Source organism: Argentina silus, assembly GCF_951799395.1.
Source record: "Argentina silus genome assembly, chromosome: X".
Classification (NCBI taxonomy): domain Eukaryota; kingdom Metazoa; phylum Chordata; class Actinopteri; order Argentiniformes; family Argentinidae; genus Argentina; species Argentina silus.
In genome coordinates, this window is record NC_139653.1 from 7,666,984 (window position 1) to 7,684,801 (window position 17,818).

The 17,818-nt window shown below is 46.2% G+C and overlaps 1 protein-coding gene across 1 annotated transcript in view; it reads right to left on the bottom strand.

The window, feature by feature from the left end:
- Positions 1-17,818, bottom strand: part of inpp5a (inositol polyphosphate-5-phosphatase A) — a 137,493-nt gene that overhangs the window by 35,390 nt on the left and 84,285 nt on the right. The window contains exons 7-9 of the mRNA XM_083696081.1: positions 12,136-12,188; positions 10,859-10,978; positions 3,994-4,078 (exon numbers count right to left, since the gene is read on the bottom strand). Of these exons, the coding sequence (XP_083552207.1) occupies positions 3,994-4,078; positions 10,859-10,978; positions 12,136-12,188 (258 nt within the window). The remainder of the gene's footprint in view (positions 1-3,993; positions 4,079-10,858; positions 10,979-12,135; positions 12,189-17,818) is intronic.

Sequence of the window (17,818 nt, forward strand, 5' to 3'; positions counted from 1 at the left end):
CACACACACACACACTTTTTACTGGCGTGGGCCATACGTTGTAAAGCGTCTCACAGCGTGAAAAATGAAATATTTATTACCCTACTTGTCATTAATGCGCTTTTTACAGCATTCATTTGGAGTGGGGCTAGTCAACGGCCCCACCTTCAATTTCATGCTGCTCAAGAGAGAAAGGCCAGGGACAAAGAGAAAAGATTGATGCCTATGGGCCGTCCCCTGCCCTTCCAACTACCACAGACAGGTGGCACTACTCAATACCCTCAATATCCTGAATCTCACTCAAAGGCAGGGCCCTTTAGCGGTGAGAGGCCGCTAGCCTAATGAAATCTGCCCATGTAGCACCAGATAAACTCCAATTAAAACAGGCACAAGCTATGTCACAGGGACAGTAGATCAAGTCAGTAATTAACCTTCCCAATGGCCTCTATCAATCCTTAAATTAGACGGGCCAGCCAGGAGCACACAATTTCTGCAGATATTAAATTTACATTCTATTAAGTTTAATTAGGAGGGATTTTAAATATACTGGAATCCAGGCACGGAGCCCTGGTCCTGTCACTGTCGGTGCTGATTCACAGCCCCTGTCCCCCGGGGGTTCCAGCACGTCCCATCATGCACCACACAGCTCCGTCGTGGCCAGGCCGTCCCCCAGCACACAAGTGGTCGCTCTGCTCCAAAACGCATGGGACAAGTATAGACAAACAGACAGGACAGCAGCCACCTCTTTTTAAGACTAGTGTTGTGTTTAATTTCTCCACCCTTCTTCTGAAGTATGCATTTGTGCACTTTCCCACATTAATTTACAAGCATAGGATTTGTTCCAAGCATGGCCACTTGCACCAATCCATTCCCATTTTAAATCCATGCGGAAAGGTGCCCAAGTGTATACTTCAGAATGGTGGAGAAATGGGATGCAGCATTGCATTTTCTGCATTTCTAGCACTAGCATCCCTGGACACTAGCCTTCTCACACCCCTGACTACCCTACCACTATTAAAGACTACAGGCAGTGAACAGGGTGTAAATAAGGTCTTGAACATTTAAAATGGACCAAATAAAGGCAGCGTGGCAATGCTGTTGACATCCTGCAGTAAGTTACAGGCTTGTCTGTTGTGTTTATGGGTCACAGAAAACCCTGAACATCACAGAGGGTGTTTCCCCAAATCAGGTCATCAAATGCAGGACCCATGACTGTCCTGCACTGTTCCATAGCCCCATCCTCCCACCCAGTCAAGGCCTGAGCAGGGCAGGACCATTCCTCTGGACACCTGCACCTGGCTGGGCCCTTCTCTCTGTCTGGGCCTGGAGCCACCCCTCCCTGCACCTCTGCCTAGCTTGGCCAAGTGAAAGCAGGCATGGGAGGAGAAAGGAGTGAGGTGGTGGTGTGGACCACCTCCAGGGAGCTCAGCCCCTGCATTAGTATCCACGTGGCTGTGTCTTTTGTCTGCCAGTGAAAGACCCTCTGAATGGGGGTCAATTGAAGCCAATTCCCTCTGTCGTACACAATTAATGGGGAGCCGTGCTCAGAGGGGGCTGTTCCACAGCCTCTGGTTACTGATCCTGCCGCACAAGCATGCCTGGAATCCGCCACCTGTGTCCAACCCTAGGACAATGTCCCTGCATAGGACTGGAGACCACCACTACCACCACCACCACGCAGATGGACACATCCTTTTTTCTCACCCCCCATCCACAGGGCATGATGGGTAAATGGTGCATGACTACTGGTGATCCTCCTAGCAGCCCTTCATGCTGACACAGACACATGAGGGAGAGGAGTAGTGTTGAAGTGGTGCAAAAAACATTTGAAAATGCAAAAAAAGGAAAGTTATTATCATTGCTGTTTGATTATATACTGTACTGTATGGGGCGATTCTTGCTCATGAGATTGTAAGAAAGAGCATTCAAAAGGGTCAAGGTAATAGGTGGTGCCTAATGTGTGTATGAGAGAGAGTTAAGAGAGACAGAGAGAGAGAGTGTGTGTGCGTGAGTGTGTCTGAATCAATCTCCAGATAAGCACGTCCAATCGATACACCACAACCAATCTACTGTAAAGCACCCCCTGATGTGCACTAATTGTCCTGCTGACATTAATGGTCATTAAAGGGTTGAAATAGGCTCCTTGCTGTGAGTTAGACTGACATGGAGGCTACACCCATTTGTTTACTGGTGACATCACAGCTCCCTCCAGAACCACACACCCAACCGGTTCACCATTAAATCAGACATCCAAGCTCTACGCTGGACGGGTTTATAATACCAGCAAATACTGCCGCTTTAACGAGCAACTAGCCTGCATGACATCAGCCTTTTGTGTTATTAAACAGTGAGTATGAAGACCCCTTATGAAGGAGAGGGGACTTGTGTGTGTGTGTGTGTGTGTCCGGGTGGGGGGACTTCATGGCCCACAGCTCGGACTTCCTGAGTCTGACTAAAGAGCCCCCCAGTGTCACGGCACCACCCCCTCATGCAGGGAAAATCAATCCGAAACATCTGCACCCAACAACTGGAGCAGTGTGTGTGGTGTGTGGTGTGTGCGAGCGTGCATGCGTATGTGTGTGTGTGTGTGTGTGTGTGTACGCATGTGAAAGGGGGGTGGTGTAGGTGCATGAGAAAGGAGCTGGACGGAGGACACACACACACACACACCGGTGCCAGCCTTACACACATCCCTGGAAAAGGGGTCATGACCCCGCTCCACTTAAACAGCATTTCAGAGTGCTAGAGACACAGATAGGGGGTGTGCTTACCTATCACAGAGCAAGGGGGAGAAAGAGGAGGGGGTAATGGGGTGATCTAGATCACTAGAACAATCTAGAACCTCCGGTTACGGAGGATTGTAATGCTCTGAGATGTGCTGAAGATGATGGTCCTGTTACATGACTTATTCTCTCAAATTATGTCCACAGCATGACATTTATAATTTCATCATAGTTGATATTCCATTTTATAGCATGAAATATCACGATGAAAGTCACCAAATAAGAAGGCAGAGTGTCTTTGATTTCCGATGATTTCTTCTTCTAAATAGTCTTCAGTGTTCTCAACAAGACTGCCCTAGCTCTTGCTCTTCCAGCACTTGGGACCTCCACTGATTATCTCAGAAGAAACTCGTATATCCTCACATGATCAGCTCTAATGTGACCCAATTACTGCTGTGAAATCCAATGTTCCATGGCAGAATTCCAATGCAATCTATCAATGCCATAGATACAGACCAAACATCATATTGTTGAACACGGCAGCATGAATCAACATGCTGCCTCAATGAAGTTTCTATGAGGGGAAAAACAGATGACCTGTCTCTTATCGGATTGGCCAATCCAGGAGTCCGTTGCAATAGCCTTGATATACAAGACAGTATTTTGTGCTCCCCTAGTGGTTGGATGGCAGAACTGCAACGTCTGATCAAAAGGCCCTCCTCGCTTACCTCACAGGATGAAGCCTTTCCTGAACTGTTTGAGCGAAACCCCTCCATTCATTTCTCATCCTCCTCCTCCCCCTTCCCTTCCCTTTGAGAGGCTCTGCTCTAGAGGAACAATGCCCCACACCTAGAACAAGGCCAGTCATTTGAGGGGCCATTGTGTGAGAGAAGGAATCACCCCACAAGTAGGTCCCTCTCTCTCTCTCTCTCTTATCATAGAGAACCACTGTCTGTGTAGGAGAACTTTACGGCTTGTTGTCCTACTACAGCCCCCCTATCTATCCACATGATGAGGAATGCTGAATGACTCCACTACACTCCTAGTGGCCCCATTTGCACCATGAGAGGGGGAGGAGAGAGAGGGAGGAAGAGAGAGAGAAAAGAGAGGGAATGGCACCATAACATAACAATGCACTTGGAGGGTTGGTTGGCAAACACAGCTGTGCTGGCCACAGTAGAGAGGATAATGAGCAATAATTCTGAGGGCTCTGTGTATGTGCCCCCTAAAGTAAATTACATACATACATAATTACACACACACACACACACGCTTATATGAACATGCTTACCTCAATAACCTGCTTTGAATCCAACCTGAAGTTGAAGTCCCCAAAGACAAAATATGGCACCTTCTCATATCGCTGGTCAGTAATCCTGGAAAACATGAAACAGTTTGTCATCAAAGTGGTTGAACAGCTCTCGACTCTCTTTGACTCTCTCTCTTGACTCGGGGCATTTAATTTCTGAAGTGCACAGCACCACCTGGTGGACATAAATACGTTGGCTGCAGGTGTCCATCTCAAACATATCAAAAGACATCCCAGAACCCCCACCACCCCCCCAACCCACCCCCCCTCATATCTAATGTGAATGGATGAAATAAGGGTTGATAATGCATTGAAAGCATCAAATCATAGTTTAGGGAATGAAAGTGAGTTAATGGTAAAGTGCAATTTAAAATAGTAAATGAGAAGATTTCTTTGGAGTGGCTTGTTTGACCTATCATGATCTGTGTTACTGCTTACTTTCAATGAGTAATGTTTGTAGATGCTTTCTGTATGAGTTCCGTCCCATTTCGCCACACTTCCCTTGAGGTGCACTTGTGCACTCTCCCATATGGATTTAGACAGATCGGTGTGAGAGCCTGTGCTCAGACCAATCCTATGCTTTAGAATACACGAGAGAGGGAGAGAGAGAGAGAGAGAGAGAGAGAGAGAGAGAGAGAGAGAGAGAGAGAGAGAGAGAGAGAAAGAGAGAGAGAGAGAGAAAGAGAGAGAGAAAGAGAGAGAGAGAGAGAGAGAGAGAAAGAGAGAGAGAGAGAGAGAGAGAGAGAGAGAGAGAGAGAGAGAGAGAGAAAGAGAGAGAGAGAGAGAGAGAGAGAGAGAGAGAGAGAGTCAGGCAGTCCAGCTGATCTGTGAGGACGATTCATGGAGTCCAGATCCTAGAGTCATGGAATGCTTCCAGAGCCCCAGACACCCCTACGGCAGCGCCGGCATCCAAGCGCATTTAAAACGCACCTAAGCGACGTATAATTAACTTCCTATACCTAATCATTTACTTAGGAGGAGTCCCCCATCTACAGGGGAAGAGATAAGAAATTAAGACTGAGGTAGCTGCTGCCTCTTGTGTAATTAATGATTCAGGATGCTTGCCTCGCTAATCGGGGGGATAAATCTCTGGGTGGATTGCCGGGCCCCCAGATAACAATATATTTATAGGGCCGTAAAAAGAGAGGTACTCCGTGGTGGGTCTCATCCTGGCCCTCTGTCGTAAAGCAGAGCCAGTGTCTGTGTGGGGATGGGGTGGGGTTGATGGGCAGGGAGGTAGGGGGTGGGCACAGGAGTCTGGAAAAAGGTGCTTTGTTGTTGTGTGGGACACCTGCACCTCTGTCTCAGCCCAGCAGTGAGATAGAGGCGGGTGAAGAGGGAGGGAGGGAGGGAGGGAGGGAGGGTGGGTGGGTGTGTGGGTGTGTGTGGGGGGGAGGGTTAACCCCAAAACACTCAGACGAAAGCTGATGTCATCAATGACCTTCCTTCCACATATCATAACAACACTGTACAGATCCATGTCTCCTTGTGCTCAAAGGTAAATAAACCAAAACTAAAAGTGTGAGTTACTCAAAATATTTTAATAATACAAATGAAAATAAAGATGTTGTAGTGATTATGATGAAATTATCCAGGTCAAATTATCAAGTATGAACAGAGTAGGCTGTATTGTGTGTGACTTAGATGTGTTACATAAAATTACAATCAAATTCTGAAGAACAAATATCATTAAGCTTATTCTCAAAAGGAGAAGGGGGAGGAGAGAGACTGCAAAGAAGAAAGACAGAGAGCTGAGCAAAGTGAAGAGAGAAGAGGGGAGAGTATGAGAAAAGGAGAAGAGGAGAGTATCAACAGGGAGAGGGAGAGAGGGGAGAAAAAAGGAAGGAGAGAGAGAAAAGAAGAGAGCGATTGGAGGATAAGGTCTAGGGCTAGGCAGACCTCTCTATATCCCCGGTCTGTGTGTGTGTGTGTGTGTGTGTGTGTGTGTGTGTGTGTGTGTTTCCCCTGGGCCTGTCCTGGGGGGGAGAGACTATAGCTTTATCCCTCTAATAGCCATGTCTAATACCACGGCCCTGGTGGTTTTGTCTGCGGGCTAAGGTATCAGCCGCAGGTCAGAAGGTAACACTCTGTTTACACGCTCATTTCCTAAAGCACTTGGGGTGACCCGCCGGTGTGAAAGTTGACTTTCGCTTGCCCTTTGTGCCGCCCGAAGAATCGACCACATTAGCCACAGCGGATTGGTCGTGAATAGGGCTGATGTGGGGGGTCCTGGGGCCCCCCTGTGAGACCCCCAGCGGGGGCCCCATTAGCCGCGTCATCACAGTTCATTCGGGCAAACTGTAACAGTGTCAGCGACATTCCCCCACAAAGACGCACTTCTTTACACAGTCTATAAACATGCTTCCCCCCAGCCAATTCATCGTGCGGTGACACCCCTGAAAGGGGCTCTTCACAGGGGCCGTTCTCACTGAGGGGGGGCTATTAGTCAGGCCTTCCTGGGGCAACACAAAGACGGGGGTCAGCCGCTAATTTATAACACGGCCCCTAACTCTGCTCCCAGGCCCCCTACAGCATAGGCACAATGCATTGGGAGCACATTCCTCTCACACACACACTCTCACTGCGCTCTCTCTCTCTCACACACACTCACCCGCACAAAAATGAATTCTGTTTTACATTGCATGGTACTCTTACTCTATACACCAAACCAAAATGCCAGTGAGAGTGATTGACAGCTAATCTGAGTCATAAAAGACAGAGTAACAGGATTAGGCTCTCCAACTGTGGCAGCCCCTGGGGGTGATGTCACGGTGAGATTGACAAGATGACTTACCACAAATTGGCAAGTCAAATTCAAGTCAACACAACTCACATCTGCACAAAGTCATCCATTGTGAGTGATTTTCATAAATTTGGGAGAATGTTAACATTGTGAAGAATGTGCTCCTTGACGTGTGGCTGAATGGGCCAGGGGAAGACCCCTGACGTGACCTGTGACACCCAGGGGACAGATACCCCCCCATCCCCCTACCTCTTCTCCCACACCACCCAGAGAAAGGGGGGCAGTGCGGTCACACAGAGGTTAGAGGATAAGCCAACCCAACACAACGTCAAACCAACGTCGCTTTTTAACTGGGACCTTAACAAACCCAGGCAGGGAAGTCATGCTTTGTATCTTCTGGTGTTGGTTACAGTAGGTTCTGACATATCCATCATAGCAGCCACTGGCCTCCCCATACCTGTATTCTGCAGGCACATGCTGTAGAGCAAATGGTAGAGAAGTGTTTTGCTCATTTACAGTTCTTCAGTTCTATTGCATGGCAATCTCTCTCCTGTAGCATGTGTTAGAGCAAAGGTGACACTGCAGGAGGTCTAATGAACTAGTCCTTCACTGGGAGAATGAAGACTGACTGGGGGGCCTCCCAGGGTGAGGAGGCAGTTCGCAGAGTCACACTGACAATCCCCCCCCCCCCCCCCCTACACACACACACACACACACACACACACACACACACACACACACACGCACGCAGGCAGGGAGGCAGGCAGGCAGACAGACAGACAGACAGACAGACAGACAGACAGACAGACAGACAGACCCTAACACACTAACACCTAACACATCTACCTCTTCCCCCTAGACACCACAAGCTATGCTCTTCACTCTGCCCTTTCCTCTATATTCCCTGCAGTAATGCAACCCAAATACAAAGGCCATTGCAGGTGCATATACCATAAGCCAATTTAGTATAATAAACATACATTTACTATGTTCACTATATATTCAAATAATATTTATTCACTTATTTCTTTCAGGCATTTCTCACTAGGGCACGCACACAGGCAAGCAGGCACACACACACACAGGCACACACACACGCACGCACACACATGCACACACACACACACACAGGCACACATACACACACACACACAGGCACACATACACACCATACCACTCTCTCTCCCGCTGTCTAATAAATTCATCGGGCTTTATGGAGGATCTCCCTGCAATTATTCAGTCCCCCTTCCAGCAGAACATGTCTATTGCCTGGAAACTGGCTCCCCTTTCTCTCCTCTTTCAGCCTGTTGTTCTGGGAAAAGCCTAAAGGGAAACATTTAGATTGGAGGGCTCTTTGAGACGCCCTGACAGTTGACTGATGACCGTCCATAAAATCACAAAGCATCACTGTGTGGCGGCCAGTGCGGCCCAGTGCTTCCCCATGGGAAACTAATTGCTCTGGATTGTTAGCGGCAACATTATTTTTCTGCCAATCATTGCTTTTCAATGCCCCGAAAATGAGCATGAAACAAGCCTTTTCAGCGAACAAAACAGTTAAATGTCTCCAATGTTGATCAAATTAACTTCAGCTGTGTGACAATGGACTATATTTGTGTGAAAATAATGGCGGGGAACAAAGGCAGTCTTTATGCCAGGATTTCACAGTTGTAATGTAAAACTGTTCTCCCCTGAACCAGACCAGCCACTCTGAAAGGGGGAGAAAAAAAGGAACAAACTCCAATAGATAAAAGATGTTCTTGAAGGAAAAAATGTGTGTTGATTTTTATCTCATGCTATCATTTCACATGCTCTCGGCAGCCTAGTTTCCCGTTCATCCTCTTTGCCAGAGATCTCTGAATTATCTCATCAAATCAGTGTCTTCATTGCATCACAAATCCTTCCGGAACTAAGCTAATTAGGAGGTATTTTATATATAGTACACAAGGTACTCTTTTCCTTAAGGAAGCTTTAAAATGTTTGAGATATAACCACAGTTTGATCAACTTCATACCTTCAAAACTAATTTCAGGAATTCTTTCTCTCATATCCAATGTGAGGGGATTGCATGAAGTTGTTCATTTGTGCACTACTCCATAAAAATAAATCTTATGTAACATAAAACAATAACCCCACACATCAAGGAAAATATCAATGAAGAAGGAAAATCGTGTTTTCTCAATCAGCTGAGCTCATATCTCCATTTTCAAAAGGGGGGGAATGAAAACAAGCAGGGCTACATTTCAAACAGGCTCTCATGGATCTGGCCACACATCAGCGGGGAGCTACAGAGGAGTGTTTTTTTGATGTGACTCAATGGAGAGAGGTTTCGCTGGCTAAACGCTGTTCCTTCTCAGCATTGTTCCCCCGAGGCCTTGAAGAGCTTTGGAGATAAACACCGTTTAGCAGTTAAAAGGGCCACAGAGGGGAAGGCTTATCAGATGTCTTCTCAATAGGCCCCAGTAAGCTGCATTATTAGCCTGGCCCAAAGATAAGAGAGGCCGAGGTTGGTTGGGCCCAGCCACGGAGCTCTCTCCCCAGGCCTGCGTGACCTTGCAACAGCAGCAGCCTTCTGGATCTCAGCTGGTGGTGTCCACTACACCCCCCCCCCTCTCTCTCTCTCATTCTCCCCCCCTACAATAAGAGATTAGAGCTCAGAGAGAGAGAGGAGGAGGAGGAGGGGTGGGGTTGGAGGGGGTCTTGGCTATAGATATTCACCCTCTCCCTTTTCCTGCTCTCTTTTCTGGGGTAGGAGTCAGAGTTAGGACAATGGCCAAAAAGATGGTTCCCAACCGGCCGCTGAATGGGAACACTGTTGGTGGTAGCGCTTCATTCAAAGCCGGCCTGGGCACATTGTCCTCCCAGATCGGCAGAGGAGAATGGAGTTTGCTGGTGGCTGCCAAAAGGTTAGCAGCCCCTGTGAAAGGACCGGCCCATTATTCACTGCCCCTACAGAGCCCATGGCCCTTTGTGTGGCCCCCCAGCCCCTGCAACCTTTTTTCACTCTGGCGGTCCGGATCTGCGCCCGAGTGTTTCACCAAAGTGAGCGATTGAGGCGCGATGCCCCCCTCCACCCCCATGGGATACCAGCCTAGCTGGAACATACACCCCTCCACACACACACCCTAGGTCTCCCATCCCAAAAAAGGGCAAAAAAATCCCTGCCATTGTCACCTTTTAATGATATATCCAGGAATTAACTGCAAGGATACCTCCTCAACACAAGGGGATTTAGAGTCGGGGAGCGTGGAAACTGCCACTCACCGTGGAAGTGCTTTTCAACGTACCCAGAAAATGCACCATTTAGCAGTATTTACGAGGAGACTTTTTAAAAATAAATCAACTTCAAGAGCATGACGAAAGCGAGAGAAAATACGACCAAAACCCTCAATGTAAGCAACAAGAAAGGTCCTTTTGAAACTTCATTATGCCCATAAATCCAGGTAAATGATGACTTCATAAAAATTGTAAAAGCTGCCATATTCTTAAAACACTCCCACTTCCCTGTCCATTAAACGCAGAGCATTCTTTCATCAAATGAAGAACGATGGAGAGGGAAAATATGATCTTTGAAATATAAAAAGCAGCTCGTAACTCACAGGTGTCAAAGCCGTTGATCATATATATGCCACCCATGTATGCATGCCGTTATTCAAAGGGGCGGTGGTGAAAGGGGCTCTGCATTCAGATTCCATTTCCCATAACGCAGGGTTGGTATGAGCCTTTCATTCTGTGTTAGTATGACCAGGTAGGGAGCAGGGGGTACTACACACTACATCATTGTGCCTCACTGCAAATGGATATCATATAAATCAACATTAGCATGGCCCAGGAATGGGTGTCATGTTTGCTTTAGTTGGTAAGGGTGAAGGATCCTCTTCTAGCCAGAGGTGAGGTTGTTGCTCTGGGTTGAAACAAGCAACAAAGAGGAAGGTGGAGGAGAGAAGGAGAGGACGGGTGAGGGAGGGATAAAGAATATGGATGACGGAGGAATGGAGAGGATAGGTGTAGAGGAGTGTTGGAGAGGATAATGAGGATGGATAAAGAAGGAGAGATGTAGAGATGATGCAGAGATGAAGATAATAGCTGGAGACTGGATGTAGTTACCTGTCCAGGACATAACCCAGAGCCTTGTGTCTTGTATCAGAGTAGACTGAGGGACTCTTCTCCCAGGCCACCAGGTTGGAGGCATCATGGAACAGGTGGATGTTGACCAGGTCAAAGGTACTGTGGTGGGGGAGAGAGATGGAGAGCCTGAGTGCTCCTGACTGCTAAGACAGACACAGACACAGACACAGACACAGACACACAGACAGACAGACAGACAGACAGACAGACAGACAGACAGACAGACAGACACAAAGACATACCATGTCATAATACCTCTATTAGATATTATGGTAATCTAGATAATTATGGTAGTAAGGGTAGCAACGCTTAAGTGACTCCTTTTAGTACTGAAGAAGTGTGTGGTTCAAATGGGAACATAATTGACCTCTTGGTTTGTGGACCACTGATTGGCTTGGAAGCATACAGAGATTGGGTTCTATGAATGAAGAGGCCATCTGATTGGATGCACTCCGAGTAGACTGACAGGTCCACTAGTAATGGCCCACCCTCCCAGTGGTGCTGCTGCTGCTAAACACGAATCAAACCAAGACCCAATAATGTGCACACTCTCTCTGCCAGCTCAAAGGAAACGGCTCAAAGCAGACTTCACCTCTATCCTCTTCTCCTGCTGCTCTCTGTCTCTTCCCCTCCGGACCCCCTCTGAGACAAGATGTATCATTTTAAAGGGTTTATCCTGCTGACACATATCTATCTATCAATCTATCCATCTATCTAATATCTTTCTCTTGCTCTCATCCCTGCCCCTCGCTGCTCTCTCTTTCTCTCGTCCCTGTCTCACGTCATGCCTCTATTAGAGCGGTGAGGTTTGAGCGCTTTTATTCTCGTGTCATCCTTCTATTAGATTACCCTGCTCTCCTCTCTCCTCCCTCCTCTCTCCTCCCTCCTCCTCCACGCCACCAGCAAACGTTTGTATTCCTCCCGCACAGGTTCAATTGCATGTAATGTTTTCTGTCATCTGTCATATGCAACTGCTTGACTAACGCGATTAGGCCTAATCCAATCCAATCCGGCCCATTCCTAGCACGCCGTTGGGAGAGGACTCAACTCTCTCTCTCTCTCTCTCTCTGCCATCTATGAAGACTAAACCTGCAAAGCCCCCTGGGAGACACCCTATGGATCATGGGTAAAAAGTGACAGATAGGGTTTAGATGGGGTTTATGTGTAGTCACAGTTGGGACGCTACAAAGCACCTGGAAGAGAACCATAGATATCCAGTTTGATACTATAATGGTGAGACAGGTTTGAGGACTCACCAGTCAGCCAGGGCCCATCGTGTCCTGATGAAGCCTTTTCTTGACCACTTGCTCTACAGCAGAAGGGAGACAGGTACAGCCCCAATGTTAACATGGGTGTCATACCACTGGAGCTCACAGTACTGCAGTGCATCAACATGACAAACGCATGTGGTACAGCCACCAAATTGAACATTGAATATTTACAGACAATATAATTAATAACAATGCAAAGAAAAATAAACTTCAATGGGACTTTTAATTTCAGAATGTCACTATTCATCAGCATCTTAATATAAATGTATCTTAATACAATCTTAATTAATTAAGATCAGCATCTTAATATAAATCTAGTTCCCCTTCATGTGGATAATTGTGTTCATCTTACACCTCTTACTAACAATGAAGCAATATGACTTCAAACTTATGGCCATCTTGTCAACCTCTATCCTTTAGTTTCATCCTCATAGTGCTACAGCTAGAGTCAATTATCCAATCAGAAGTCCGAGATCTCACACAGCACATGATTTACCACGAAGCTGGTTATTAAATGAGAGACAAATTGATAGTGTAACCGTTCTCATTTTGAATGCAGAAATAAATAAATAAGAAGCTCTCTGAGCTTCCTAATGGGGAGTTAATCACAGTGATGAATAAACTAATTATGGCTCAGGTCACATAATTACAAATTCACTAATTTCAGTTAAAAACTTGGATGCAAATTAAAGCCTGAGAGGTATTTGATTGCGTCTCACATCCTTCAATCTGCATTAGTACAAGATTAACTGTATCAAATTGAATTACATTAGCATACTTGAATTAATCTATACCGCCTGGCGGAATGTATGGGCCCAATTATGACTTTATGTGTGTGTGTGTGTGTGTGTGTGTGTGTGTGTGTGTGTGTGTGTGTGTGTGTGTGTTTCTTGTTGTCTTAATAAAATATATTCAATCAATACATTATTATGAAATTTGCTATTGAGAATGAAGTTTATAAACAAAACACAAGAGAGACCATTTGTATCACATAAATGCTTCAAGGGAATTGATTCGGTAATCACATTTACATTTACGTGGGTAGCAGATGTTTTTACTCGCTATACTCTCAGTACATTTAGTTACACAGTAAAATCCATGTGTACTACTGTGTGTGTGTGTGTGTGTGTGTGTGTGTGTGTGTGTGTGTGTGTGTGTGTTGACATAATGTCAATGTAATGAGTTGAAGTAAGAAAGTGTAGGGAAAGGGAGGATGAGGATGAGGATGAAGAGTTCCGGGAGTGATGAGACAGGGTGGGCTTGGCCTCTGCAGGAACCCACCTAACCTGTCTTCTTACTACAGCGAGGAAGACATTTAATCTAAATTTAATTTAAAGAGCCATTAACTACAATCACAGCATTAAAATCCATCACTTCCTTGACACACAACCTCAGATTGCCCCATTTCCTCCACGTATGACTGATTGACCCTCTTTTCATCAATTGCTCACACACACGTGCACACACACATACACACACACACACACACACAAAGACACACACACACACAAGCATGGAGCTGTCATTCAAAATAGTCGGGGAACATGAAAGTTCAGAAATCTTTTACTTTTCGGTAAAATCGTGGATAACTAATCAGAACTGGTAAGGTCTCACTAGCTTGTTCTGTATAGGCTACAGGTAGACATACTACCAAACATCCTGGCAAGCAAACACCCACCAGTGGCCAAGACGATAGATGATTTCAAGTAAGTCCTCAGTGTCAGTGAGTGAGACAAACTCCTACAGTAGTTAAGCTGACAAAAGAACAATGTTGTTGTTGGTCGCAAGTGTTGTCCAGTCCCATGTAATCTCCTGGTGAGGCCATCATGAGACCTTCTCCCTGCCACTCTCTCGCCTGCCAGGGGTCATGATGGGGGATGGGTGGGGGGGTCTGGCAGAGTGAGCAGTAAAGGTTGTGGGGCTGGGGGTGACAGGGACTGTGACTGACCTTCCACTGGGCTGGTGATGGGTTCCTGCCTCTGACAGTGATGAATGGCAGTACAGAGTGGGTGGGTCACCCCATCGTCAACCCCCCGGCTCCTAGCCAATGCCGACGCGGGATGGGAGCGGGTAGGGGAGAAGAGTAGTACAACGAGGCTATCAAATGGATTCACCATTACGGGAAGCCACTCCATAAAGTCCCCTCTTGTGTCCATTAGAAGTTTTCACTTCTACCACAAATGTCACGACGCAGGATTGAACACACACACACACACACACACACACACACACACACACACACACACACACACCCTCCTCCTCCTCTTCCCAGTCCGTTTTATTTGTTGACCTTTCTTATATCTCGTCTGAGAGAGCAGACCACCATAAATAATGAGGGGGGGGGGGGGGGGGGGGGGGGGGAGGGGGGGGAGGGGGGAGTACAGGCCCGTGGGAGGGTGCAGGAGAGGGGTTACACAGGGCCTGCATGTGACAGAAATGCACTGTGAGTAATAAGTAATACACACAAACCCTGATTGATTTAGCCCCACACAGACCCCCCCGCCCCTCTCCCCCCTCATTTATCTTTATTCCATCAAGAGGTGGGTCCCATCAAATAATAAAAGGGGTCTCGGGTAGGCTTTATAGGACTGGCCAAGGTGTGTGTGTGTGTAGCTGGGGAATGGGACAGTGTGGGGAGGATGAAGCTGGACTTTAAAACCAGCCATACGGTGCACCCTAAAAGGGTGTCACAACAGCCACCACCTTGGCCATCCACTCTGGACCATGTGCAGACAGAGAGTCTCTGTAAGCATTTTTAGGCATTTTTAGGCATTAGCCAAGCATATTATAGAGCCTCTAACCCCCTGTTCCATTTCAGGGCAGATTGGCAGTGGGAATAGGACTTCCATGGCCGCCTCACATAATCAGGGTATCAGAGCTTACAACAGAGGGTACTGAAAGGCTATCTGTAGCCCACAACCAATGCTTTTATGAGCAGTCTTGTGGTGCCAAACAAGAAATATACAAACTTGCGGAGATGATAATCTGTGATTTCATTTATTTATTGTTTTAATTCACTTCTGTGAACAATCAATGGGAAGGAGACGTTAAAGGTCTCAGTCGTATTCTTTATTTATATAAAGCAATGACAAATACATATGATGTATGGAATGTTTGTTTTTGGAACCATATATTTACTGCAAAAAACAAATAAATAAATACGTAGTTGGGGAGTTGAAAGGATTGACGGAACAACATGAAATGACAGGCCGCCAAATCCATCACTTCGACCTTTCAAAAGAAATGTGTCCGCTATTTTGTCCAGTTCCTTCCTATTCAGCTTTTCAATTAATGTCCCCACTCCCCCTTCCCCTCCACTTAAGACTGTAACTCACAGTGGAGAGTATGGAGTCAGTGTTCTTGTCATTTTAGCAGACTCAACTTATAGGAACAGGCTCCCACGGCTCCAGCCTAGTTCCTTTGGGACTTTGAGAGCATGGAGCTCTGGGACAGCGTATTTACATACACTCACCGGCCACTTTATCAGGTACACCTTGCTAATACCAGGTTGGACCCCCTTTTGCTTTCAGAACTGCTTTAATTCGTTGTGGCATATATTCAACAAGGTGCTGGAAACATTCCTCAGAGATTTTGGTCCATATTGACATGATAGCATCACACAGTTGCTGCAGATTTGTCGGCTGCACATCCATAATGCGAATCTCCCGTTCCACCACATCCTAAAGGTGCTCTATTGGATTGAGATCTGGAGGCGATTGGAGTACAGTGAACTCATTGTCATGTTCAAGAAACCAGTTTGAGATGATGTGAGCTTTGTGACATGGTGCGTTGTCCTGCTGGAAGTAGCCATCAGAAGATGGGTCATAAAGGGATGAACATGGTCAGCAACAATATTCAGGTAGGCTGTGGCGTTTAAACGATGCTCAATTGGTACTAAGGGGCCCAAAATATCCCCCACACCATTACACCACCACCACCAGCCTGAACCGTTGATACAAAGCAGGATGGATCCATGCTTTCATGTTGTTTAAGCCAAATTCTGACCCTACCATCTGAATGTCGCAGCAGGAATCGAGACTCATCAAACCAGGCAATGTTTTTCCAATCTTCTATTGTCCAATTTCAGTGAGCACGCGCAAAATGTAGCCTCAGTTTCCTGTTCTTAGCTGACAGGAGTGGCACCCGGTGTGGTCTTCTGCTGCTGTAGCCCATCTGCTTCAAGGTTCGACGTGTTGTGCATTCAGACATGGTCTTCTGCATACCTTGGTTGTAACGAGTAGTTATTTTCCTCTGACCTCTGGCATCAACAAGGCATTTACGCCCAGAGAACTGCCGCTCACTGGATATTTTCTCTTTTTCTGACCATTCTCTGTAAACCCTAGAGATGATTGTGCATGAAAATCCCAGACCAGAAATACTCTGAAATACTCAGACCAGCCCGTCTGGCACCAACAACCATGCCAGTTCAAAGTCACTTAAATCACTTTTCTTCCCCATTCTGATGCTCAGTTTGAACTTCTGCAGGTCGTCTTGACCATGTCTACATGCCTAAATGCATTGAGTTGCTGCCATGTGATTGGCTGATTAGATATTTGCGTTAATGAGCAGTTGAACAGGGGTACCTAATAAAGTGGCCGGTGAGTGTATGTACAGTTGTGTTCAAAATAATAGCAGTCCAACATCACTAACCAGATCAATCACTGTTTTTGGTAGAAATTATATTACTACATGGAAAATAATTTACTAGTAGGTGTAGTAGAGTAATATAAAACCAACAGACCCAACAGTCATGACATGCATGCTGCTGATTCTGTGTAATTGAATCATTAATTGAAAGGGGCGTGTTCAAAATAATAGCAGTGTGGAGTTCAATTAGTGAGGTCATTCATTCTGTGAAAAAACAGGTGTCACACAGGTGGCCCTTATTTAAGGACGAAGGCAGCAAATGTTGTACATGCTGGTTATAGTGCATTTCTCTCTGAAAATTTGAGTAAAATGGGTCGTTCCAGACATTGTTCAGAAGAACACCGTACTTTGATTAAAATGTTGATCGGAGAGGGGAAAACATATAAAGAAGTGCAGAAAATGATAGGCTGCCCAGCTAAAATGATCTTAAATGCTTTAAAATGGCAACCAAAACCAGAAAGACGTGGAAGAAAACGGAAAATTACCATTCGAATGGATCGAAGAATAGCCAAAATGGCAAAGACTCAGTCAATGATCAGCTCCAGGGTGATCAAAGAAGGTCTAAAGTTACCTGTGAGTACTGTAACAATTAGAAGACGCCTATGTGAAGCCAAGCTATTGGCAAGAAGCCCCCGCAAAGTCCCATTGTTGAAAAAACGTGCTGAAGAGGTTACAATTTGCCAAAGAACACATTGACTGGCCTAAAGAGAAATGGCGCAACATTTTGTGGACAGATGAAAGCAAGATTGTTCTTTTTGGGTCTAGGGGCCGCAGACAGTTTGTCAGACGACCCCCAAACACTGAATTCAAGCCACAGTACACTGTGAAGGCAGTGAAGCATGGTGGCGCAAGCATCATGATAAGGGGATGTTTCTCATACTATGGTGTCGGGCCTATTTATCGCATACCAGGGATCATGGATCAGTTTGGATACATCAAAATACTTGAAGAGGTCATGTTGCCTTATGCCGAAGAGGAAATGCCCTTGAAATGGGTGTTTCAACAAGACAACGACCCCAAA